Source organism: Poeciliopsis prolifica, unplaced genomic scaffold (genome assembly GCF_027474105.1).
Source record: "Poeciliopsis prolifica strain line A6 unplaced genomic scaffold, Auburn_PproV2 SCAFFOLD012, whole genome shotgun sequence".
NCBI classification, from domain to species: domain Eukaryota; kingdom Metazoa; phylum Chordata; class Actinopteri; order Cyprinodontiformes; family Poeciliidae; genus Poeciliopsis; species Poeciliopsis prolifica.
Window position 1 is genome coordinate 3,730,921 of NW_026562387.1, and position 27,011 is coordinate 3,757,931.

Below are 27,011 nucleotides of genomic sequence, written 5' to 3' on the forward strand. Positions count from 1 at the left end.
TGGTTTCTACTAGTGGCACCTTGTTTAAGCACAGTCAATATTGGCGAAGAGGAATGCGGGTGCCAGTGGCTGGAAGACGACCCCTGTAGTTCTTATCAGGTAAAGTGGTTTTTGATTAGTGTTAATGGCTCGGACTAAATAGCCTTCAGCTTTTCCACTGGCTACACTTGTTATTATGTGTGCGTGTTGCTGCTCTGCTCAAGGGCATGCCAGCGATTCATCAAGCTGAAAAAGCTGTATCTGCTTTGCAAGGATGAGCAGTGGGGTGGGAGAAGGTGGTGGGGTGGTAATCTTGAAAAAGCTATTTGTAGCAATTGAGCTTTTCACATTTCGTCCTTTCCCGACCAAAAACGTCCAGGGTTTTGTCGACTAACATCAAATAGTTCGTTCATTATACAGTGGAAGAAAAATGATTCATGGTTTTCCATTTTTTCTAATGAATGTAACTGCACTTGTAGCTCTGGATGCATTTTTTTAAAGTCCTCCTGGAAGGTCAACCTCAAAGCAACGGCTTTCAACTTTCGAGTGTTGCGTCGCAAGCCTGCGACGTGTAACTGGTGTTGACACACGGGGGACGAAGGACGATGGCGTCAGGCTAAAGCTTAAGCCACCTTGTGCGTGTGTACATCTGTGTCTCCGTGTACACGAATCTCGCTCGTCGCTTGGCGAGCTGAGGGCAAGCCAATCGTCGCCTGGCGGCCCAACTTCCAACGGGAGTTCATGGAGAGGAACCGACATTACTTCCTGCTCCTTCGACTTCGACCAAACCCCCACACCCAGCGTCTTCTCGCCTTCCCTTCGTTCAAGAAAGCTGTCTGGTCTCCCCGCGGCCACGACGACAGGGGATTCTTAGTGTCAGCGAGCACACAGACATTAGCACAGAGGCTTTTCTTGCTCTGCATGCATCCAACCGTCATCTAGTTGTGGCCCAGAAAGACAGACTGCAGCACCCGCTCTCCAAAACGCTCGGCATCTGGTGCAACAGACAGCCTTGCATGTTAATGCCGAGTTAATATTATTCTTATGAACTGCGAGTGACTTCGCATGTTAGTGAGCGCTCTGTCAAATTAATGTCACTTCCATTAATGCCGCCGTCTATTTCGTGTCATGGGCACGCACGCGCCAGGCACCGCCGTGGAGACACACGCGTGGGCGCGCGCGCTCACACACACACACACACACACAGTTGCACAAGCTCAGGCAGAGATTTACACCCCTGCATCTCAACAGTGGACAGACACAGTGTTGACACGCGCACTTGCGCGCACGCCGTCCCTCTACAGATGCAACAGAGGAGAGGAAAATGAATGTCCCGCCTCATTTATCACATAGCCTCAAAAGTACAGATGAATCCTGTGATGAAAATCTGTCCTGAGAAATGTCAGGAAGATATTAACTCCAATACATCAAAGTGGAGCTGCAGTCTCTAAGCCGACTGCCAGCCCCTGCCGCCCGCCTTTGGTTAAAGAGGGGGAAGCGCACCGGCGCCAATGTAATTTTTGCCAACTCTGACCATTTGTCAGACAGAAACGAGTAAATAAAGACACAAGTCACTTCCATCCCGAGATTAACATCCGAAATGGTGCAGAGCGAATTTCATTAGTGCGCAAATGCCATTCTTTAGATCTGTCCCATCTCAGCGAAGTGTGAGGGAGCGAAGAGAAAGAAACGATGACCGGGAGCGTTGGTTGGTGGGTTGCCTTTTCATGTAGATTCCACTAATCGCTTCCCTAACAAAATATGGCAGACTTGTACTAATAAGTAAGTTAAGGCTCAGTGGACAGAGAGAGTGAAACAGCACATAGGCTCATGGAACTGAGAGAGCTCTCCATGCCTCCATGGGCGTCTTAATTGTCGAAAGGAGATTCTCAGGCGAGCTGCTCTTGCCGCTGGATTTCGGGAGGGCCTCAAATTGGGAGAGCGGACTCACTGGAGTTGTTTTAAGTCTAAGCCTCTCTTCGTGTGCGCGGGCGGCCGGATCAAATCCCTCAATCCCGAGTCTGCAAACAGGTCCTGTAATCAACGCTTGTTTGTTCTCGCGTAGCTTCGCCCTAGCGTTAATTTTCACCACATATGCAAGTAATCCGAAGCTTTTTTTTTTTTCTGTCCCTCCCCCCCAATCACCAGTCAGTCTGGATTCATTGGCTCTCATTGCTACTGTTAACAGGCTACCTTTACGGTGATCTATGCTGGCACTGCTGGCTCCTAACTAGTTATTACAGCTCCAGGAATCCCAACCAGCGCGGTTCATTAGGAGGGAAATTAGAGTGTAGCAGAGTCCACGAGAGATACAGAATGCGCTTTTAATCTAAAAAGGTCAATGTGCGCAAGCCATTTTAGAGATTCACTGCGAGCTCGTAATTGGGGGGAAGGGGAAGAGATGGGGGAGCTTGTCTGAAGCCGCGAAGAATTAAATGAAGACAAAGTCACTGAGCGCAGGGTTGGCCTTTGATGAGAATCAGGAGGTGAGGATGCTTCATTTGCAACCTTTAATCAGTCCAGCGAGATCCGATTCATGTGTGATTGTAGAAGAAGAGAAAGTGTGTGTGTGTGTGTGGGGGGGGGAGTGAGAAATGAAATGGTAATTAGTATTGATTACCTATGTGCATATAACCCTGTGCTCTCCCCTTGCATTCCTAAATCAACCCAAATTATTGAACTTTCTAATTTCATGCTCAGGGAGAGGGAGCCGGCAACACAAAACTGCCGACACGACGAACCAAGCAGTCATTGGAGGAGGGAGTCTCAAGAAATTCACGTGAAGAGAGACCAGTCTGCTTTTCCAGCGTGGAGCCGTGCGAGTGAACCTGCATTAACCGTACAGGGTCTAAGTCGGGGATAATAATTATTCTTGGACCGTCTGTGGGGAGCAAAGGTGATCCGGGTAGCTTTTTCTTCAAATTACATTTCACGTCACTCCACTGTCACTAAGCGATGGCCTCAGCACAGCCATATATGTATGTAATTACTCCCAGTTAGCACAGGCAAAAGAGAGAGGGAGAAAAAAAAAGTCAATTTAAGCGGTTAAAAATAAAAAGGGAGCCCAATTACATGTATACACAATTAATACACCCGTGGGAAATTGAAATTTTCTTTCAAATGATCAGATTAATTCCTAATTATGGCAACACACACACACACACACAGAGTTAATCTACTTTAGTAAAAAAGCCACCATACAGTGGAACTGTGAGGAAAGGTGGACAGCCAGTGATGGAGGGAATCCGTGTCACAGTGGACCCGGTGAACCGGAGGACTGCAGCGGGCCTGATGGCGTTCTGCCGCCATCTACTGGATCCTCCGGTTCACAACTGGCTCGGTGAATCACTGCCCTTCTCAGTCCTCCCATCACGGTCAGGACGGAGGGAGAGGGCGACCTTCTGTTTCGGACGAGAATTTCCAAGGTCAGCCACTAAAATGGCCGATTGATTATGTAAGATGAGATTAAGCCGATTGTTGTGTGTGCAATGATCCAAAATGGCCCGGAGCATCTATCCTCACTGGAGGACTGTGAGGCAGCAGAAATCTGGGCAGAGAGAGAGAAAGAGAGAGAGAAAGAGAGAGAGAGAGAGAAACCTCTCCTCAATGGGAAACAAGTGAAAGACTCCCAGATCGGTAACCACTCACAGAGCAACATTCTGCTGTTAGTTGCAGCTGTTTGGTGTCTTTTCATCTTGTTTCTGTTGTAACCGTTTCTAAATCTGTGTTCGCTACTTTACTGATCATTTAAAACATTGTTTAGAACATCCCTACATTTTGTAGAGCCGCTAAAATGATGCAGTTCTGACTGTTTGGAAAAATTGCATCTCTGTCAACGGTTTTCTCATCTTAGCTCTTTTTGTCATTTGAAATCTTATTGAAAATCTTACTTGTTTGCTCCTTGTTCATCTTATATTGTTCATTTTTTATTGACATTTCTTTTAGTTTTTCTTTCCTTAAGTCCGTCCTTTATTTTTTGTTTTCTACTTTTAAGACTATTTTGTGTGTGTGTGCTCATAATTGTATGGTTATGGTAGCCATTTTGAATCTGTCTGGCTTTTTTTCCAATAACAAACTGGTTCATAGTTTTCCCTGCTCTGCGTCTTTCTAACAGCTTTATGAATATATGCGATAAAAAAATATTGCAAATATGAAGCAGGGTTTTGTTTTTTTGTCAATTTAACAACATATTTGACTTTATTTCACAGCCAATTAAAATAGTAAATAAACAAAATAATAAAAACAATCAATAGGTAACACTTGTCAGGTTGGATTTTATTTTGTGGTAAACCTTAATCTCGTACACATCTAACTCGTTGGATCAATGATGGACAACTATTGATTACAGCATCGCCTACAGTACAATGATTAATATAACTATGCTTACAAGCAAAATAAACAATGTTAAATATATAAATATTAGTTCTCTGTGAAAAGCACAGCACACAGTTGACTTGCAGCAGTAGAACGTCGTTGCATCAGTCGTCATAAATATGCTGGACCCCCACGTTTGTGCTGGTGAGTTTTTCCTTTTCTTTGTTTTTTTTTCTACTGCAGATAAAGTGTCTATTCTGTCCACTTGCAGCTCTGCAATCAGAGTCTGTCTATGCAGCCGGAGACAGTAAAAAGTGCAATTTAAAAAGAAAAAAAGGAAAAAGAAAGAACCACAACGACGCTAAACAACCAGGACAACGGGAACACGCGTATGCATGGCAAGACTGTTGCGTTATGCAACATCGGGAGTACTGAAAGGCTCGGTTGCAATTCATGATGGTAACGAGTCAAAACCGGAGGAAACGCACATGACGAGCAAAAACAGAAGTCAGCTGTTTCTCTGACAGCTGACTTCTGTTACAACATCTGGACTTGCTAGTCTCGCTCTCACACACACACACACACACACATACAGAGAGAGGCTGGACTTCACGGGACACCGGACAGCGAAGTGCCTTCACATGGCGACCGAAGCGTCCGAGTCTTTGGGTCGGCTGTGTATGACGTGCTCCACCTGGCCCGAGTCGGACACGTCGTAGCTCGTCTTGTACTTGGCCAAGATCTTCATCAGGGGACGCAGCTTCAGCCACCACTGCTCTTTGGGGATCCTGTGGCTGAACAGAAGACCACAAAATTATTCACCCAGATCGCTGCTTTTAGATTCCTTTCTTATCTTCACCTTTAATCGACTTAAGTGTTGATTGATGGTTAGATTAAAAGCAGTTTCAATCGATTTACTAATAATAGACCTTCTTTTAGTGTTGTCATTCGCCTGCCATCCAGCAGAGGGCACCACTGGTCATTCTTAAAGATGACGGGACCTTTTACTAGAGCGGAAAAGAGAACCGATCCAAACAGAGTGCGGTGTGGGACGCAAATTGAACTTCATGTAGTTCTGATTTGAAATATAAACAAGTTCCTTAAGTTTCATCTTAATGCTGCAGGATGTAACTTTTATAAAGAATATGTTTTTATATACTTGTTAAAACTGTCTCTGTATTGTGACCATTCTCCTTGTGCTAACTAAAACCAACCAATCAGAGCCAGGAGGCGGGTTTTAGCACAGCCAATCATGCCTATTTAGATGCCACAAACATCTTTCTGTTCATGGGAATTTCTTTTTTCTTTTATTTTCCATCTTTCAAATCAGCTAAACAATGCTAAAATGTTTACATTTTTCTTTTTTTAAATTCAACATATGGAAAAAAATGTGCCCTTTATGTCATGGAAAGACGACTGAGGCTCTTCATACAAGAGAAAAATCTCTGGTTTTTAAGAGAATGGTCGCTCATTAGTCACCAAGATCAATCACTTTTAGACTGACACATTCGTTGACATCTTGCATCCCGGATACTCACACAAAATCCGTGTGATCCTTGAGCTCCACGACGGGCTGGAAGACCAGAGCCCTGGCGTGCATCCCCAGCAGACAGCAGGTGTCCTCGGTGTTGGCAAACACTCGGCCTGCCGGGGGGGAAACATTACGGCAATTACAGGACGCACACGAAGGAGCTTCAGCTTCGTCCTCGCCGTACGAAATGATGATGCTTACTCTAAGACAAGACACTAGCGAAATCTAAAAAAGAGGTGATGACTCAGAAATCAGAATGAACTTAAAAAGCTACAGACAGACACAGGACAGGAGAAGATTAGGGCCACTGGAAATTCTCACTTTACTCTGAATTCTGACTTTTTTCTTACGGTTCTGACTTTAATATTCAGACATTAAAAGTCAAAATCCTGAGATTAAAATCAGAATTTAGTGATGTTAAACTCCAAATTCTGAGAAATGGTCAGAATTTTACACAAAAAAAGTTGGAATTTTGTTGATTTAAAAAAATCTGAATTCAAAGTTTAAAGTCAGAATTATGAGGAAAAAAGTTTTTTTTTTTTTTTTTTTTTTTTGCCGATGGCCCTAAACCTCTTCTGTAACGAGGAGAGGCAGCCCAAGGTTTCACACATTTCCAGCTCGCTGTGAGATGAGTCACAATCTGGAAATAGAACTGCATGACAGCTGCTGATAAACATGAAAGACACGAACACAAATGTGCGTCTGCACAGGAAGTGTGAATTTCTAAGCTTCATGGCCACTAAATGGGAACACAAGGACACGGGGATGGTCATGGAGCCAGCATAAAAAGCAAGATTTACCTTCATCTTAAGTGATCCGTATGTAAGAGGGAAACAAAACAAAACATAAAAAAAAAACAGCTTTAATTTTAACGGTACTTTGTAATGATTCACTTCAAAACATGTTTTGCCTGGACAAAAGGCAGCGGTTAAAAGAATAAACGACTGAGCGACTCCATGACAGATCTGTGTCACAACGGTCACGTCTCTGTAGGGAGGGAGGATCCTCTAGGGGTCCACAGCTTGGCTTTTCATCTAGCAGCAAACACAGCGACTGGTACGCCTCACCTTTTCTGTACGTCTCCACCAGCTTCTGGGAAAGCCACTGCATGGCCTTGGCGGAGATCTTGGTCCCGAAGTTGCGGTCGAACGGCGACGGCGCTCCTCCCTTTCAAAGGAATTCTCAAGTTTAAACACTTTTCTTTCTCCGTTTCCAGAAAGGTTTATTGCTCACATTTGCTGATGCGGTTGACTTTTTGCGTATTGTCATTTTAAAACCTTCTATGTATTTTATAGGAGTTTCTATGTGACAGGCTGACAGAAAGTGGTTCAGAATTCTGAAAAAGAAGGAGAATTAAACATTCTTAGAATTTTCGGGGGTGTATTTCCGTCATCTTTATACTCTGGCATAATTTTGTTAACACGTCGCTCTTTTCATTGAGTTTTTCTTCTTAACTCGGTCAGATCAGTGGAGGAGTTTGATCAATAAAAACAGCTAATACATAATTTTAGGGCCAAGAAGTCTTGTTTAAATTTAGGTCTGGGATTTGACTAGGGCATTCTAGCAAATAATTGAGCTTCAACTAGAGGTGAATCGATGGCGTTTTCTTGGCCAATCACAATCTCTCAAAAAAACCTGACCTGCACATTTTGGCCAACGCTGATTTTTTTTTTCTTCTGAAAAGTCACTAAACATTGTAACAGAGTTGCTAAAGCAGAGCAAATGTGGTCAGTGGATCATTTTCAGATATTTGCGGAGGAGGATAAGATCACTTCATTCCACTTGTTTGTCTTTAGGGCTATCCAGCTTATAGCGTCTAAATAAAAATGCACTCCACACTTTGCAGGTAGTAATGCTGCCAAGCAGGCTTCCTCTTCATTCCACTTAACAATTATGAGCTATTTTGTTTTGGACTGTCTCATTAAAATACATTAAAGGTTGTAGCTTTAAGGTGATGAAATGCAAAAAAGTTCCAAGAAAAAAAAAAAATGTGTGTTTTGTTTGTTTCTGCATATTATTAATTCTCTTATTAAAAGTTTTGTTTGATCCTGCTTTATCTGTACTAATCTCCAGACGCGCACAAAACAAAAGACCTCATTTGCAAACGGGGGATATGCGTGCTTCCAACGCAAAAACAAATCTTCCCCGGTCTGGTCCCCCCTCTCACCCCCGACTTCTAGAATAATCCGCTGTGCGGCAGCAGAGCATGCGGGTCGGGGCCCGGCGGTACCTGCTGCATGTGTCCCAGCACGTTCTTCCTGCAGTCGAACACTCCTCTGCCTTCTTCCGTGTACAGCTGGTAGATGAAGTCCGTCGTGTAGTTCACGTTGGAGTTCTCGTTCCTGAACAGACCGACGGAGGTGTTGTTATGAGTGTTACATGATGCGAGCTTATGAGCTGTGGACGGCAGCACGCGCTCTGTTTAGTGTATAAGCAGCTCAGAGTCAAAAAGCGAGGGACAGAAACACAGATTTATTCTCTAGTGCCAGCGAGCAACAAACAAAAGTCACAATGAAATAAAACAAAACAATCAGAACCCTGGTTCTCACCTGAGCACCAGTCCTCTTTGGATGCTGGTCTTCATTTTCTCTGTCAGATGTTCAACATTAGCCTGAAGGTAGAAACGACGACCAGCGTTGACTCCTTTGAAACGACAAAGCGGCCAGTCGGGCGATCCGGCCTCGTCTTTACCTGTAGATCTCTGATGTCGAACGGCTCCTCGTAGATGTAAGCGGCGTCGGCGCCCGCCGCCAGCCCCCCCACGGTGGCCAGGTAGCCGCAGTAGCCCCCCATGGTCTCGATGATGAACACGCGCCTCTTCGTCCCGCTGGCTGACTGCTTGATGCGGTCGCAAGTCTGACACACGCACACCAAGCTCGCAGAGTGAGTATGTTAAAACATGGACGCAGGCTAACACAATCCCTTTAGTCCACAAGTCTGATCCTCTGATAAATGCATTTAAGTGGATTTTTAGGACTCAAACCAGCGAGTATACAAGAGGCAGTAATTAGCCATCAAAACTGTTAGCATACTGGAAGACATTCCACATGAGAAACACGACACCAAAACTGCATGCTGGTCATTCAAAATATTTCACTATTTCATCAGGCTAGATGCTGTTTTTACCAGACTGACAGGAGTCCTGCAAAAAATGAGAGAGCACATTACATGTAAAAACATCAGAGGGGTGTTTTTGGTTTGTTTGTTTACCCTTAGCTGGTGTGAACTTCCTGTTTAATGGCCCAGTGCTGATAATCAAGTTATCTAGTCGCTCTGCAGTCAGGTGATGGGGCTGTTCGTACCAACACGCACAGTTTGAACGTTTTTTGAAAAACTGCTTTAGTCGTGCTTACAATCTTCTTCTAAATTTGCGCCATGCTGCACAGGATGACGGTGTAGACGGCATTTTTAATTCAATTGTACCACAAGCAGGAGAAAGAAACTTAAAATTAGTTTGAGAAAAAAAAATGGTGTTTTGCAAACAACAGGGGCAAGACAAAGATTAATATTCATAATTTCAGTTAGGGTTCACTGCATTTGGGACTGGAGCTAACGCATAGATTAGAAATATTCACACATTTTACTTTCGCTCATCTTGCAACCTGATTTTTTGCTAATTATTAGGACTGGACCATTAGTTCTCCCCCTCCCAAACAAATCAGTTTAAACAAAGCAATCAAAGCTTCATCGGCGGTGCTGGCGGCTCAAACTGCCTTACCTCCACGATAGCGTTCAGGGCCGTGTCTGCCCCGATAGATAGCTCTGTGCCCGGTACATTGTTACTTATGGTGGCAGGCAGCATACACATTGGGATGCAAAACTCCTCAAAGGTAGAACGGGCCTCACACATCTGCAGCAGACACTCAAGCGCCTGAAGCGGCAGCATATAGAAAACTTGTTAGAGCCACTAAGAGAGGGCCGGCCGCTGAGAGAGCGATAAAACCCTCTCAGCCAGTGAGAGCGTATCCTGCCATTCCGGCTTTTCCCGTGTGATAGCTGCGGTGGCTTCCCTTTGGCAAACAGAAGCGGGAGTGTAGACAGAGGAGTGTGGAAGGAGAGCAGAGAAGGTAAAATGTAGAGGTGTGGATGGAAGGGAGGGAGGGGAAGAAGAGGGGGGCGCGAAGGGTGAGAGGAAAGAAAGAAGAGAAAGAATGACAGACCGGGAGTGGTGTTTGGCGCGCCTCAGCGGTGATACGGCATAGAGCGGCCATGAAACTGCCAAATCGGCTATGGAGGTTTGGTACACTGCAAGCCAAACAAGCAGCACTGGTCAAACCCACTAACACAGGGTGTGGGGCGTAGGGAGCTGGGAACCTGAGGGGATGATGACCAGCATCATTGTGTTTAAAATGCATTGTGATTCTTTCACATCTAGCTAGTACATCTAGTTTGTACATTTAGAAGCCTAAATACGTGTCAGGACTATCTGAGAAATGCTCATTTAAAAAAAGAGCTTGTTTCCATATTTTACTCTGACTTTCACTTCTTTCCATACAATATGAATACAGTAGAAAAAGTGATCCATTGTTATCTATTGGAGTTCATGCCTGCCTCCCAAAGGCTTGTTGCAACTTAATGTCACTTCATAAGATCCTACATTGAAATATTTTCAATACAGATTGGAAATGAATGCCAAAAAGTTAGCTTCAGAGTCTACATTAAAGCACAAAATAATTGGTTCACTCACAAAATATTGATGAAAACCATTAATTATTGTTATGTGACTTAGTAATACTAATTATGAGTCACTGCAATAATTCTCTTCTTTAAGGTGAAAATTTACAGTAGAAATTTGATAAATTCCCATTATTGATGTTTGGAAATCCTCAAAACTCACTGTATTGTTGAAATATATTACTTTTTTATTATTAACACATTTTTCCAATGAAATTTTACCTTATTGAATCTCTTTTACGATTCAACAAGGTCACTAATATGATTTTATGCAGTTACTATGGGCAGTTTTTTTTTTGTGGGGGGAAAGAATCAAACAATGCTCTGAAGAAGACGAATTCTTAAGACTCGTAACTTTAATTGTTGCTTCAATAAATGAGACTTTTTAAAGATGTGACAGGTTTCTTTTTCTTTTAACTCTGCAAGATGCAAAATGGAACATGCATTTTGCGACAAAAGCTGGAAGTACTGTATTTGCATATTGTCTGTAAGAAAATAAAAGCCATAAAATCAAGCTTAGGAGACAAGCTTTCTTTTTTTATTTGCACTTCTCTGTCCGTCTAACAAGCCAGCAACGCTGCACTCTGTTCGCACTTCATCTTCATGCTAAAAAGAAGAGGGTGGGGGGGGGAGACACACACTGAGCGGGGCAGGCAGAGCAAACATGGCGGTCAAGACGCTTGTGCACCCCAAAGCATGCGTCCATGTTCTCACTCACTTACTTACCTGTTCATGAAGGGAGGGATGCTGCTGTACACTGTAACTTTCACCAGTCTGGCCTCTCAGAGCGGGCGCACACACACACACACGCTCTGAGTGGAGCGTCGCTGTAGGCCAGATGTGGCTTACAGGCGCTGACCACGACAAGAATTTCTGCCAAACAATTCCCAGACGGGGAGGCAGGAATACAAAGTCACTGGTGAAAAGGCAGAGTGAGCGATCTCTCCCTTCTTGTGACAACCGGCTTTCGCTGCGTCAGCATATTTGTGGATTTCATTCTTGAGTGCATGTGGGTGTGGTGTTTTGTTTGTCTTATTTTTTATTTTATTTTATTTTTTCATCTGTTGGTGTGTTGCTGAGGTCATCTAAAAGTCTTGTCGCCAGGCCCCCCATCACTTACAGTAGTGATGGCGTTCAGAGCCGTGTCAGCGCCAATGCTGAGGTCTGAGCCAGGCACATTGTTGGAGACCGTGGCCGGGACCATGACCATGGGCACACAGAACTCGTCATATTTCCCACGAGCCGCTGACAATTCCAGCAGTGACAGGAAGGCCTGCAGGGCAGAGCCAATGGCTTTAGTAGTGCGAGGGTGGAACTGTGGCAGGTGGGTTTTGGTTTTGAGAGAGGCGCTACTCGCCACAAGAACAAAAAAAAACAAGAGGAAGGAAAAGGACGTAAGTGCTCTGCCAAGGGGAGGAGCCAGGTCTATCACAACGGACAGCAGCGAAACAGACAGGTACCACTCCACATTCAGCCTCACTGAACATTCATATTCACAAAGGAAGACTCTTCTACTTCCATACATCGCAGGAAAGTCGAAGCTGGTGAGCATCTAAACAGGATTTGCGTGAAATGACTGGAGAGAAGCAGATGTTTACTGTTTCCTAATCAAATCTGTCTCAGCAGGAGAATTATCTATTAAAAATATACTAATGCTTCAAGTTATTCTCACACGGCATCTGCATTTACAGCAAAAATTGGAAGAAAAAAAAAAGGAAGCTAATTACAAAACTCATCAGCGCTCTATTTGCGGTTTTAGGCAGAGAAATGACTTTGAAGCATTGATATGAACACATGGAGCATATGGTGATGTGCTGGCATGAAAGGAACAGGGCTAATGGAATACATCAACACTAAACAAGATTCAGAACATAAGCACATCTGATACTAGGAGTAAAGAACAACAGCTGTCTGCTTTAATTTGATGAGGAATAAGGCTGTAGCTGAAGTCATAAATATACGTCTTGAAGAGCTTACGAGCTTGTAGCCAAAATGAAAGATAGACCTCAGGAGCGAAACGAAAGCTAATGAACAGGCAGCGACGGGAAAGGATTTCAACGTACCTCGAATCCACCAATCACCAGCAGAGCGTTTATATTGTACTTTCGGATCTGCTCGGCAATTTTGTCGACGTGCTTCGCAGGAAGCGTCCTGCGGAGGAGAAGGCAAATAAAAAAAAGCTGCTTCTGCATTTCTAGTCATTCGATGCAAAAACAATAAAGTCATCAGAATACGAGGAGCGAAGAGAATGGATTACAGATGTGACACGGAACCACTTCAGGTCACAGTTTAACACTGTCACTTTGTAAAACATGCCTCAAAGTAGTTCATTTTCAATGACGTAATGTAATTGACAAAATACTAATAATCCACCAAAAGAAAAACACCAGCACATTTGAGTTCTCATAGAACTCAAATGTGCACCATTAGACCTGTGCAGGCATTTGTTATAGAAATGTGAATTATGCTGGGATTCCACATTGTCCATCTTCTACTTGATCTGGATAAAATAATGCTCCATTCGTTACATGTTGCCTGATTTTTTAATAGGTGTGTTCTACAAAAGCAGAATAGTCAGCTTTTAGATGAAATAGTTTCATTTCAATAGAACATCAGATGTTTTTCCATATCTTATGTTCTTTGTTTTTTTGCCTTTATAACCTCTAATCTGAACAACAATCATTACAAGAAAAAAACAAAAACTTAGATTTATAGATTTTGGAGATTTTCACCTTTTAGTTCCCAACAGGGAGCCACCCTGTCCAGTCCAACCGCCAACATCCCCCCATTTAATCTCCTTAATCTGAAAAGAGGACAACAGACACTCAAGTCTTATCAAACACTGGAAAGTTTCACATTATTAAATAACTGGAAAAAGAGAAATACAGAGCAATCACGTGATATTATCCAAGCTTAACAAATGTCAAAGCAACTCAAGATGGTGTAAATTTCTCTACTTTTATGGACACCTACATTTAAAATATGAATGGTAATTTACTGCCAAAAATCGAACACATTCTGTAAAACAGAGAGGATGAGTGTATTCAGGGCAAAAAAAAACAACAACAAAAAACCTGGCACTATTCTGAACCAACTCACTCTCATGACCTGAAGCCCTTTGAGGTTTTCTCAGTGGGGAAAAGGACAAAACTAGATCAGTGGGAGGAGTGTGAAACCAGTTCTATCAGTAACAGAACAAAGAACAACAGATTCCCCCCTGCAGGTTTCACAGGCATCTATGCTTCATTCACAACTAAATCCGTTTGTTCTGCTGAAAAACTGAAGTGGAAATCATCTGTAATTCTACAGAGAGCCGTTCTGAGTCAGATCACAACTCTCCTGTTGCCATCTGGTGGTGTCCTGGGGTGCTGCGTCGGCTCAAGCTAAAGGGAGAAAGTCGGTGCTGGAAATTGGTTTACATTAATCTGCGCGGATTATCCCCCGATTATTCTTCAGTCAGATGAGCAAGCAGAGAGAGTGCGATATCTGAGTCATCAAACCAAAGCGGCACTCCAGATTCCAGATTTCATTTCCAATAGGAAATCTTTTTCCACGCTATGTGATTTCCTGCTTTCGGTCCAGCAGCTCACCTGCCCTTTGTAGAATCCTTCGAAGCCGTCGCTGACGGCAAACATCTTGTGTCCCTCGGAAATCCCCACCCTGACGGCCGACCGGACGGCGGCGTTCATGCCCGCCGCGGGCGCTCCCACGTTCAGCACCGCCACGTTGAAGTTGCTCTGCGGGTCAAAACAACGGGTCAACTCAAGTCAAGTTTAATCTTGTAACACATTTAAGCAACGAGACACTTCAAAGTGCTTCGAACAAGCAATAATCACAACATTTTGTCAAATCATCAACTCACATCAAGTACGTTGATCAAACGCAGCTCTAAACACTCATTTTTTTTCTTGCTTTAAAAGGAACTTAGTGTTACCCGCTGGGCGATACTGCCAAAAATTATGTCACTACATATTTTTTTGTCACTACTGCCAAAAATTATGTCACTACCTCAATAACGATATCACAAACACACCCACAAGAATAATAATTTAAAAAAATATACATTCATAAATGTACACAAAAATCACACAGTACATTTAGTGTGTAAGAAAATATAAAATGGATGAATAAATATAAATGCCAACTAAATTTGGCCAAGAAAAAAAACAGTCTGAAATCAGCAACCAAATGCAAATAAAAATACTTAATGAAACAAACTGTTGTGGTTCAACAGAATATTCACTTTACAAGATGATAAAAAAGATTTTAAAAACTCAAACATGATGCGCAACTGAAGCGAGAAATCTTGTTTTCAATATAGAAGGAAATCTTCCTCTTAGAAATGCTGAACACTAAAATATAAAGTAAATGCCTGAGCTTACTTCCTAATAACCAGGAACTTTGTTCATTTTCATTTTTTCCCACCGCTCTTATGTTCCACTGAAGTAATGACTGTCAGTGTTCTGGTTTTTAGCACCACTGCATTAATCAACGCAACACATGACTGAGCTTCTCCAGATCTTTCTGCGACATTAGTCCTTTAATCCTGGAAATTTTCTTCATATGATAGAAGACTGACTTTGTAACTGCCTTTATGCGTCTCAGAAGGTTCAGGTCTGGTTTCTAGCTGTAAGAACTGAAGCTACGTGCTGACTCCAGGTGGTTTCTGCGCTGGAAACAAAGCAGCCGTCAACGCTCAATCATTCACTCTGCAGCTTTGCTGAATGACACACCGCACGATGGGAGGATAGCTGCTGATGTTCCAAAAGAAGAAATCGACACGTAGCTTCCGGCGTGCTCCTGGGAGCACGTCACAGCTGTCGTTACGGATGCAGAGTGAGTCGGGCCCTGAGGCGGGCTGCTGCCTCCACGCCTCGCTCGGTGTGAGACGCCCCGCCTCCTGGCCGGGTTGACAGGGTCGGCTCTCAGACGGAGGCTGAGGCGTCGTCTCGTGGCACATCAACCCAGCGTGGCACATCAACCCAGCTCTGAGTCTCCTGAAGGGCTTTTATGCTCACTACAGTTAGAGCTGTTTAGCAAGCAGGTGGATAGTAGCTGTTGGGATTATGTTATTTAATGAACGGCTGCTGACAACCTGCCTGTCAAAGATAAGCGTCAGGCAGGTCGCTTATTGCTTTTCTTTTATTTATTACAATTGGGTGTAGCCCCAAGAAGTATTTCAGGATTTAAAAGTCTATGTTACTATATTTTTGTTATTCAGCTCAACATGATAACAGTTAAGCATAAAGTTACAGCATGTAACTTATAAAATAAATTTTATTTGTTAACTCGCTTTCTGGTGACATAATAACATAAGATAAATAATCTGTGAAAATAATTAAGCTTCTTTGCCATCTTCCATCACAGCCAGTACTAGCAGAAGTACACAGCTCAGTCAAAAACAACCAACCACACAGCAGAGCCCATCATGAATGCTAAAGCTAGTTAGCATGGCATCAATAATGGTGGATAAACATTTTTTCTGGAAAGGTTAAGTTGCATCGCCACCATTACATTTATCAGCGCGTACATGAGCATGATTGACCCTGTTAATGCATTCCTCCTGGCTCTGATTGGTTGTTTCTCACCGGGAGGGGATCATTTCTGCAGATGGCTTTTGTAGCTTAGGGAGAAGATGGAGAAAGTTCAGTTGTTTTGTAACTGATCACATGTTGGTTGTGATCCCTAAACGTCTAAAGCTACATATTTAGAGAATTGCTTTGCTTATTTATTGCTTCTTGTTTTGCCGAGAATCCAGCAGTAGCAGCATGGTGTGTGAGGCCTGCAGTTTCTGAGTCTTTCTCTGTAGCTAGAACCTTAGGACAGTAATAAATAATTCAGCCTATCAGAGGGTTGTGCGAGGCACTTTCGGCTCTCTGGAAGCAATCTGCTCCTTTGGTTGTGTGTGAAAGTCGTGCGCTCTGCGTTTTCAACTCACAACTGGCAGCTCAGACTCGGGTTTGCGGTGAGCCAGCAGTTTGTACGTCCTCAGGTTGTTTTCGAAACTCCTGTAAAACACGGCGAGAAACAGTCAGCACTCCTGTTCGATTCGAGGAACACATCAAGACATTTTTGCTTCCATTTAAACTCTTCTTCTTGTGCTTATAAGCTATCGCAACACACACCAGCTGACTGATATTAGCAAAACAAATTATTACATCTTTTCCTACTAAAGCTTTAATTGTAGCTGAGATTTCTATGTCAGCCCTACCTGCCCCGAAGTTTGACGGCCTCCTCAAACCGTTTCTGGTCCATGGCTTTCTGGACCTCTTGAGTCTGAGGAAAAGAGAAAAAAAATTATGTTTCCTACATTTAAAGCATTTGAAACAAAAACTAACTGCAATCCGTTTCTCTCTTGTGGCTGAGAGCCATCATGTCAGATTAAAATGCATTTTACTTACATATTCTAATCTGAGACACTATCACCATAAACTGATTATAATGGAGCACATATAAAGACCAAAACTTGAGTGCCTGTTGTTCAAGAAATAAAACAAGGTTGTTCTGATGTATAATGCCTTCCTTTCAAGAAGAGGTCAAATGAATGTGTGGCCAATTACTGCATATAGAGAACACAGCTTCTCCTCACAGATCGCAAATATTGTGTCTGTTTTGTTATCAAAACAAATAAGGAAGTGGACAAAGACACAGCAATGCAGATGTCGAGGCAACAATTGAGAGGCAACAATTGAGAGTATCGCAATCAGCAGCAAGGCAGTTGCAGGTGTTGTTTGTGAGCATAAAGTGTTTTTTATTCTGCTACAACACATCCTTAATATTGACTTTAAAATGTACTTGCTCCATTTGCAGATTGTTTTACTTAAGACATGTGAGAAATGTCTTGTTATAAGTGGAGTAATCTGCCAATGGAACTAGTACTTTTTCCATTAATATTAAGGAATTATTGACTTGAAACAAGCTTCTATATCCTGCTGAAAAGTTACTTTCAAGTTAGTCTTTGTCTTATTTCAAGTGTACTTAGATATTTGCACGAGAAACTAGATCAAAGTTACTTGATAAGATTTTGTGTTTTCTGCAACGTGGACAGAAAAGGTAATACATTTAAGCCTAAACACAAAGAAAAGAAATGAAAGAACAATGGTATGTGTCATATTATCTGACTGTGATCTATGATTGAAAGAAATGGCTTATGAAAGACATAAATGGAAAGGTAAGATTCTCCTGTTTTTATTGAAATAAAAATATTCAGGGATGAGCAGAAATCTTCCCAGGGACATTTGCCAAATTCCAAACATGACTGGCCAACAGAACAACAAAGCTCTTTTCTGTTCCTGTGGAGATGATTAGCTGTTACATCATCACTCGGCAGTCATCGCCAACCCCTTCGAAACGCTTCAGAAGATCATCAACCATTTACAACTGTTTCTCAGACAACATTTTAGACGTTACAGCCCCTCTGAGCCCAGCTGGCTCCTCTCAGCTCCTGTGCGTTGCTTAAGTGTGTGCACGATAACTTAAAGGGTGTGTGGATCTCTTGGACCGTTTCCAGCTCAGCGCCACACTCACCGTCTGAACACACTCCATCAGAGGCACGCGCACCGACTGGTTCCCGCAGAGAGAGACCACACAGGCCGGCGTGTTGGCGGTGGTCTCCAGGAGAGCCAGGACGGCCTCCACTCCCATACGACTGGCCTTTACGGGTGGACAGGAACAAACAACAGTGCGTCATTATTGCTTTATTTTTGCACGCATGTGTTTATTAAAACATTTAAATCCTGTTCTGTTTGCTCTTTTCCAGTTCATTTTCACTTCTTGACCTATTTTTGGTAGGCTTGCAGTGCGGGCGTAGAAACGCGTCTTCACGAGTCGTGTCCTCGGCCTCAAATCCCATCATGTGCTTAACTCAAATCCCTGACACCATTTCCTTTAAGACAAACACACTGAGGCTTTACCATGAAATACTCTACCACTAGCATTACAACTCCAAATGTTTACATATTCCTGTCTAGAGCTTCCACTTACAGCGTTACAGTTTCCTACAATGTCACTGATTGTTGTGTAGTATTTAGTCAATATGGAAACAAAATTAAGGATGGAAATGTTTTAAATTAGGGCCAGACGATAAGGCTGAAAAATGTATCACCATATAAGCATTTCATATCAGTTGATATCAATAATTGTTGATTCGTTCTTTTGTTTTAAATATTTGAAGTACAGCCAAACCAATGAGCGTTGGTTACACATGACAACTGTTGCAATGCAACCACTTCATTTGTTGCAGTCAGTGCAAAAAATGAAGTTGAATGAGGATGCCTTTAAAAAAAAGATCACTACTAGATAACTGCAGTAAACATTTTAGTATGCAATGATGCAACAGCAATTAAAGATAAAACAGTTCTGCTTCATAAATCCAATTTTTATTGACCAGGGATTCTAATAATTGTGCAATTGGCACTAGAGTAGCTTTCGAAAGGACTTTGAGGAAGAAAATGAAATAATTTATCCATATCCCTGCTTTTAGAGCTAGCTTTTCATAAAGGCATAACAGAAATGTGGACTGGTTTGTTCTGGAGCCTCAAGGTGAATTCAAGGCCATGACTGCTTATTCGTTCTTTTTTTTTTGTATTGACGGGCCATGAAAAATAAAAATAATTACGGTAATGCACTGACTATTTCAAACCGCAAAAACTCAGCCTGTACTTCAAATATCATGATTAACCTCAAACTTTCCATCTGTTCAGCCTGATGTTGAAGAAACAAAACACTTTCACATCAGGTTCCGAATATTTTATATTATTGACAATAAGAAATTGAGGCAATGTGCTATTTTTTTTTTGTTTTGTAATTCTTCCTTGTGGACCTACCAAGATGCGGTCAAAAGCAGACGGCGTCCCTCCTCTCTGCACGTGGCCCAAGATGGTGACCCGTGTGTCGAAGCCCAAGTTTTTGACAACGAGCTTTGATGACAACATACAAAAAGATTTAGAAACAGGCATTGTTGCGGAAAAACATATAAAAAAGAAACACTTTGTATATGTAGAAACATTCAAAAATAACTGGGCACATCACACATTAAAACACAGGCACAATATAAAGGCTAAAGAGAAGGGGAAACTGCAAAGCACAAGCAAGCCATTCTAATTTTTCAGTCATGTTAGCAAAATAGCTTTTAGCCCATATAGGAACCCAGGCAGGATGTGAACCATTGAAAAGAAAAGAAATACCCAGGTACTGATAAAACAATAAAACTTTAGACTTCATCACCAGTTAGTTGAATGAATGAGTGTGAAAACTAATGTGTGAAAGCAGGTATAAATCATAGAGATGCACCGAGAACGAGGACTTGATGGAAACAAAAATCCACATGTTAACAGCAACATGTTTGCTCTGACAACAACTCGATGGAGTGGAAGTTGTTGTTACCTCAAAGATACCTGTTTTATATCAGTTGGGATGATTAAAATAAAGCCAGGGAATCCACAAGACAAACGCCAGCCTCGCTAATTACATAATATTTTACATGTTGAAGCAATTTGCTATATGCTAAAGCCAGTTTAAAATGTATCTGCAAAAGGAATTTTGGCTCACTTTTCAAATAATATCAAATTAATACTGCTGTTTAAAACTTATGTATGTTATTTTTGTTATTTTAAACACAGACTTCAGAAAACCCAGCGGGGCTCAACAAGTTTGAACACGCATGACATAATGCTGTTTAAATTTAATTCAAATAATGAGTTACACAACAACAGGCAGGCTAACATTTTTAAAATGCTATTCTTTAACTTGAAATTTAGCTTTGCAAAGAAGCAGAATAGAAGCAGATTTAAAAAAATTCTTAAAATATGAAGATATTACATTGACAAAAAAAATACATGAATTCTGATCGGTGCATCTCTACTGAACAAGTGGCAGCTGGTTTGGGAAAATGTGTGTTTGGTTTAATGAGTGTCCTACTGTCGTTAGAGTACAGAACCGTGAAAGCCTTCTTACCAAACTAGCAAGTGTGCCTGATAGAGCATTCCAGAAACACAGCAACAGAGTCAAAAGCCACATCGGGGCAGGGTCAGAGTCATACAGGAGGCTGGAGGCTCGCTGCACACAACTCCGTACTTACATTCTTAATATAGTCAGTTGTAATGGGTTTGTTGTTACGGTCAATCGCCCCTTCGGCGACAATTATGATATTCAGCCTTTTCATCCCTGCGCGGTTCTACAAAAGGAGGGCGTGGTGGAGAGAAAACATGACAGAAAAACTGAGTGTGTGGCTGTGACGTGGGCTTTCAGAAGCACGGGAGCCAAAAACAGAGAGCGAGAGAGAAAGAACAGCTTCCTTCATGATATAATCAGCTGTGTCCTGCTTCTATCGCTGCTTGTCAACACTTTCCCTGCGTGAGATTTAAACGCTGTAGCTAAACAGCAGAAGTGAACGTTCGGGTACAATCTGGTGGCATCGGTCGGGTCGCCGTGCTTCTGGCTTCCCCTTCTTATTTCCACACTCGTGTACTCACATCCTTGACAAAACTAGAAGTTATAGGCTTCCCGTGCCTGTCAATGGCTCCCTCTGCTACTATGATTATGTTCAGCCTTGTTCCCCTGGAACGGGTCTGGATTATAAAACATTGTGAGGTTTTCAAACAGAAAAAACACTGAAACATTAGATAACTTAGGTACTAATGTTTTGGGGGGGGTTTGTAGGGAAATGAAACTGGTCATTCAAATGGCTGGTATATTGGTTCATTTTTGCTGCTGTGGGAATGCGACGGAGTTACCGCAGATAGTTTCTGGCACATCTTCTCCTCCCAGCCGTCCTCTGGGGGCATTTCAGGGATCAGAACCCAGTCAGCGCCACAAGCCAGAGCGCTCACCAAGGCCAGGTAGCTGCCGTGTTCCACACAAATACGTCAGCTTCATGTGAATACCATTGACCACACCCACTGCTGTCTATTTTTCTTACCCACAATGTCTGCCCATGACCTCCAACACAAACGTCCTCTGGTGGCTGAAAAGGCCGGATGGTGAAAGTGGAATCAGTACAAGATTGGTGTTGGAAACTCAAGAGATGTAGAAGTTTTTGGCTCTCACCTCTGAGCGGTGGTCATGATGGCGTCTACCACCTCGATGATTCTGTGCAGGGCCGAGTCGGTGCCGATCGTCATGTCGGTTCCACAGAAGTCGTTGTCGATGGAGCCCACCATCCCCACGATGTGCAGCGCCGAGTAGTTCTGCACGGCGTCTGCTTCGATCAGACCTGAAGGGACCGGGAGAAACTCATTCAACTCTGGTTTCATCACGTTTCTTTCTGGCTCCATGAAGCCAGAAACAAACTGTTTCAGCATTCCCTTAGGTGGCAGTATCATGTACTTTCCAATAATAAAGTGCCATTTCATACAAGTCATGTGACTGTGTTACCTTCAATTGTTATAAAAATACTACACAGAACAAATATGACTCAAAAGAAATTTGAGTTAGAAATTTAACGTTTTGAAAGTGGGCCGCTGTCTCTTTAAGTAGCTCCGGCTCTTCCTGTAATTCTGCCTTCAGAAAGTCATCACAACATGGTTCTACTATTAACCCTTTAACGTTGTTACCAGTTTTATTGAGATGTAGCTCCTATAACGAGCTCAGCTAATGCTCAGCTCCACCAGGTGTTTGCTAATTGCTGCTGACTAGTCTGCAGGAGCTGTCCTGGGGAATAAAACTTCTCATGGCTTTTTTTTTTATAGCCACTGTACCATAAAGACGACAAACTAGAGATTGTTGCCATGGAGAGTGGTGTATCGGTTTCCCTTCTGGTCCTATTACTTCACAGCTGGATGTCAGATAAGAGGAAGACAAAGATTGAATGGATGGCTGATATGTGGGTAACTTAACAGATTTGGTTGCAATTTATTTAACGGATAACAGCGTAAAAGAGATCACATACAAATGCGCGCCTCGCCTTTGAGAACTGTTTGCACAAGAACTTTTGACAACGATGTGGACTTCTCAAATATCCACTGTTTCCTGTTGGTTAAAGTAAGAACAGCTGATATTTTGGTTGTGTTCCACTACCTTGCTGCACCAGCTCAGAGAGCAGGCCGCTCCATTCCTCCCTGAACAGGTTGGCTCCCGTCAGACTGCCGTCGCCGCCGATCACGCACAGGTTGGTGATGCCGCGCTTCACCAGGTTGTGAGCCGCCTTCAGGCGGCCCTCGTGGCTGCGGAAGTCTTTGCAGCGGGCGCTGCCGATCACAGTCCCACCCTGATGGCAGCGCAGAAGAAAGCAGGGGAAGCAATTCAGGACTAAATCAAAAAGTGTTGACAGACAACTCTGGTTTCTCTCAGTCCTACTAATAAACAATAAAAACAACATTTTTTTTTTGTGTTTTCTCTTTTAAAACAGCTCATTCTAAGCAGATACATGTTTATTACCACTTGTAGCATGCTGGAGACACTCTCCCAGGTGGCTTCTCTTATGTTGTCCCCTCCATCCACCATCCCCTGATAGCCCTGAAGGGAAAACATGATGGGAAATATGTGAGAACCTGTTTGCACAGCCTGTATTCTGCAACAGTGGCTGTACAAAAATTGCATGTTTCTCCATAATTAATGAAAAGACACGATGCAAACCAGTTAGAGCAGGTTTCAGGAAACAAACAGCAATACTGAAAGAGTTGCGGAGACTTTCGGTAAATACTGGATGTCTTCTACAGCGATGACATAGAAGAATATTTCTTTCACATAAAAATCCACTGGTATAACAAATAAAAGCATAATGATGCAAATAAACCCTCTCAGGGATCAACAGACTTTCATTTCCAAAGACATTTTAATGAGAAAAATGGTTGGATAATTAATTATTTGTTATTTTTGTGTTGGAGTTTATGTTGCCTCTTCATTTTCCTATCATTACGACTTCATTCAGGTTTCCTTGTCAGTCACATAATTCAAACAGGGTCTCTAGACCATTTGAATAGAAAGAATGTGTTTCTGAATCAAATTGTGACTCTAAAAAAATCAGTCAAATTGTTAAGACACTGAAAGATTTGCATTTCTGCTGACCCTTATAGAGTTGGCCTGAATTCAAAATCCAAATAAATAAGAAAAACGGAAAAGAAAAAAAAAAAAGAAGAAGCGCCTTTCAAACAAGATAGAGACATTGGGCGTGCTGACATCACTGGAAACTCTGGAAACCCAAGGACTGCAAAAAAACAAAGATTTTCCAATATGATTAATCGATCAAATCAATTCATCACCCAGCTCTACCATAATGTTATTTTTTTAACGTCACAATGAGCTAGAATTTTAACAGGGGGTGTGTACACTTTCTAGATTCACCATGTTAGCGATACTCTCTCTCATGCTGAAGGTTTGTCCCTCGTCATTTTGTGAGCTGTAGGAACAGTAAGGCGTTCCCATCAGCCTCCAGCTGAAGCCTTAAGCCTGTTACGTAACGGCATGCAGAGTGAGCTGGGACAGATGAACTGGGGTCACGGTACGAGCAGCAGAGCACGACTGTTGCTTCCTACGGCTCCGCTTACATCCTCTCCCTTTAGCACAGATCCGTACCTGCGCAAACGCTTCACACTTCGAAATCAACACCTTCTCATGAGTGAGAGCAGTCGTAACTAATTTCACACAACAGCATTTTGTGCAGAGTCATGCTTTTGTTGGACCTGTGAAGCGGACGGGCTCACCTCATGAATAAAATAAACTTTAGCTCCCACGTACAGCCCCATTCGGACCACAGCGCGGACTGCCGCATTCATCCCTGCGGAGGAGAGGAGAGAAAATTGCACAATGCTCATAATAATTACCAGAGGAGCTTTGCTGTAATGAAGTGCAGTGTAGGAGAGGGAATGCGTGCTTCGGTGTAAGCTCAGACAATTTATGTTTTAGACTTCTGCGGTTTAGGTCTGTCTGTTTCTTATTGCAGAGTTGAAAGCCTTTTATGGGCACAATGTCGTCCAGCTCGTCCTTCCCCTCTCTCTCTGTTACAGTGCGGTTTGTACAAAGTGCGCTCATTAACGAAGAGACTCTGCTATGTGATCTGAGAGTAAATGCAGGGTTAGGAGACCAGAACGGTTAACGCTTCGCTCGCTGGGACAGAACTCGGCCGACTGGATCGGCTTTAAATCAACAAATGTCTCAAAAACTGGTGGGCTGCCGGAGGGTTGTTGCTTAGCAACGCAAAAGTTCAGGCTGCCGGACAGCAGGGGAGAACATTTACAAAAACAATCTGTGCATCTGTTGGGATTTTTTTATTTATTACTTGTACTCAAAAGCCCTTTGGTGTTTATTTGATAAATACTGCGTTTAACGTCAAAGGAGGTAAAGTTTTCGCAGTATCCTGGAAAAGAAAACGTTGGAAAAAGGATTGTTCTGAAGGATATTCTTGAAGAACTCATTCACAGTCGAGTCAAGCAACCTGTTGAGCGGTTATATAACGGCGCACACAAACGCCTATTGAGGAGTCTCTCCCACTCGACTCCTCTGAGGCTTTCGAGGCCCTAATCGAAGCAACCCATCTCTCGTTCTGCATGACTGGCGCTTTCTCCGGCGCGCCGCCCACAAAGCCTGGAGCAAAAAGCCTGAACAATGCCCCAGACGACTCCTGTCATGCATATGCAACTTCACTTTGCTCTGGGGTCCGCTCAGGGCAGGTTTAAGATCAAAACAAACACACAAAAATCTATTTTTAGAGGGGTTTGTTTTTCTTTCTTTCTAATTAACCACTTTGAAGTTTTCAAAAACACTATATTAAGAATTTATTTAATTACATCTGGAAGAGAAAAGTAAACTTTGGTCTTCCCTATTTCACATACTAAAAAACATACATGTTTTTTTTTATTATCATTGTTATTCCAAAGTCATCATATGCACCAAAACAAAGAAAATATGCCATTTACTTTCTAAAAAATGTAGCCATTTGACATCTGAATGACGTCACTGTCTGGAATTAAAAACTAAAGACGTTTTTTAATAAGACAGGAGTCATCTTTTCTACTGTTTATCACTAATAACATTAACATTGACTCGACGCCATATTTGTATAGAAGGTCTTTGTTTCGAGACAAAAAGTAGTTCAGACCATTTAGAGAAAAAAAATAAGACAAACCAATTTTTTTTAAAATTCCTACTTAAAAACAAAAGTTTAATAATTAGAAACGGTACGTCTGAATAAAAAAAAAATATGCTAACGGAGAGTGTGGGTTGGCTAGAGTAGAGTTGATAAATGTGTCAAATTAATGCGTCCTTTAGCGGCTCAGAGCGTTTTGATAAATAAAGAGGCGAGCCGGTGGAGCACGTGACTCAGAGGTTCCTCTGTGACGTAGAGCCAGCCGGGTGCCGCTCATCACGTACGCAGGATGGAGGCTTCCCGCCGCTGGCCCACACTCCGCTGCTTAAACCTCCAGCTCTCGCCTCCCTCGATATTAGCTCAGCCTTTCGGGCGAGCGAGCCGCCGCCGTGACGAGCAGCACGCCCGCGACTTTCACTTCCTCGTTCAAACTAAAAGCGCCGTGAGATAATTGACGAGCTTCCAGCACCCGGTGGGAAACGCAGCACATAACTCGACCTTGACATCTCTCTGAGCTGCTCGGGGTTTGGAGAGTTTGAGGATGCGGAGGTCTTGAGTTATGACGTTGCGTCACGTTAGCATCTCAGCTAACAGCTGCCTCTTCCTGGATGATTCAACATCGTGCTTTTAGTTTACCGGAGACTGAGGGGCCCACTGCGCAAAGCTCCACAGACGTGTTGTTGCACAAACATGGCCTTTCTTATCACTGACAACACAGCATCGCTGCGGAGGGGGTGTATGTTCGCCCTCTACGGGCATGGCTGCATTAATGCATAGGAACCTCGATAAACCTGAGTCCATGAATGCGACAAGTTACCTTGAGCATCTCCTCCGCTTGTGAGCACTGCGATGGCTTTCCCTGCTCCCGACAGGTTCTCGAAGAATATCTTCTTGCTGTCCGGCTGCGCCATTTTCTCGACTGGTTAATATATTTATTTCGGCTCAGAGTAGTTAAAAGTCTCCTAACAATTCTGTACTGGTTGTACCGAAAAGTGATGAAGGGCAGCAGTCTTCACAGCCCCCTCTGCCGATAGTATGGTCGTTTTTTCTCGTGTGTCTGTTCCGCGTCTCGCCGGCGAAGACGGGTTGATTGGCAGACAGACGCACCAATTATCTTCTTACTTTGTGGCCTCAGCTTGAAGATGAACCAATAGGAGGAGACGTAGCTGGCTTGTGGGCGGGCTGAGCAGTGGAAGGTGCGTGATTCGATGAGACTGGTGGCTGCGGTGTAAACCCAACTTTAAAATAAAAGCAGGTTGATTCTGCTTTGAGTCACCAGTTCTGAAACTCTAAAGTCGTGAAAACTTCCCACACGTTTATAGACCTATCTTTGGATTTTCTTTGGATACTATGCAGTTTCTGCCTATTTTCTGTCAACCCTTTTTTTAATTTTTTTTTTTTTACATTGTTTCTTTTTTTTTTTTTTTATATTTGTTTTCTATGCCACTGCTCTGACCCAGTGCCCTCCCAAGGTTTCACAGGGCCGTAAAC

At 42.8% G+C, this 27,011-nt stretch overlaps 1 protein-coding gene across 6 annotated transcripts; it reads right to left on the reverse strand.

The window, feature by feature from the left end:
* Positions 1-4,233: 4,233 nt before the first annotated feature.
* On the reverse strand, positions 4,234-26,598 carry pfkpa (phosphofructokinase, platelet a). Of its 6 annotated transcripts, XM_055037455.1 has the most exons (23): positions 26,338-26,596; positions 24,139-24,212; positions 22,874-22,951; positions 22,514-22,703; positions 21,545-21,710; positions 21,417-21,461; positions 21,232-21,340; positions 20,577-20,672; positions 19,324-19,416; positions 18,026-18,151; positions 16,710-16,774; positions 16,437-16,506; positions 14,089-14,235; positions 13,231-13,301; positions 12,562-12,649; positions 11,619-11,771; positions 9,543-9,695; positions 8,516-8,680; positions 8,374-8,435; positions 8,055-8,166; positions 6,892-6,991; positions 5,832-5,937; positions 4,234-5,087 (listed from the first exon to the last, which is right to left on the reverse strand). In XM_055037455.1, the coding sequence occupies exons 1-23, from the start codon at positions 26,429-26,431 to the stop codon at positions 4,931-4,933; spliced, it is 2,520 nt and encodes an 839-aa protein (XP_054893430.1). In that variant the 5' UTR covers positions 26,432-26,596; the 3' UTR covers positions 4,234-4,930. The 6 variants fall into 6 exon arrangements, with proteins under 6 accessions (XP_054893430.1, XP_054893426.1, XP_054893425.1 ...); XM_055037451.1 differs by lacking the exon at positions 11,619-11,771 and having other exon boundaries at positions 26,338-26,595; XM_055037450.1 differs by lacking the exon at positions 9,543-9,695 and having other exon boundaries at positions 26,338-26,595.
* Positions 26,599-27,011: the final 413 nt, after the last annotated feature.

Coding starts and splice junctions, on each gene's coding strand:
- pfkpa (XM_055037455.1), bottom strand. CDS start 26,431: ATGGCGCAGCCGGACAGCAAGAAGATATTCTTCGAGAACCTGTCGGGA. Junction 21,341..21,416: donor GTCATGGGCAGACATTGTGG/GTAAGAAAAATA, acceptor GGAACACGGCAG/CTACCTGGCCTTGGTGAGCG. Junction 12,650..13,230: donor TCCCTGTTGGGAACTAAAAG/GTGAAAATCTCC, acceptor TCTCCTCCGCAG/GACGCTTCCTGCGAAGCACG.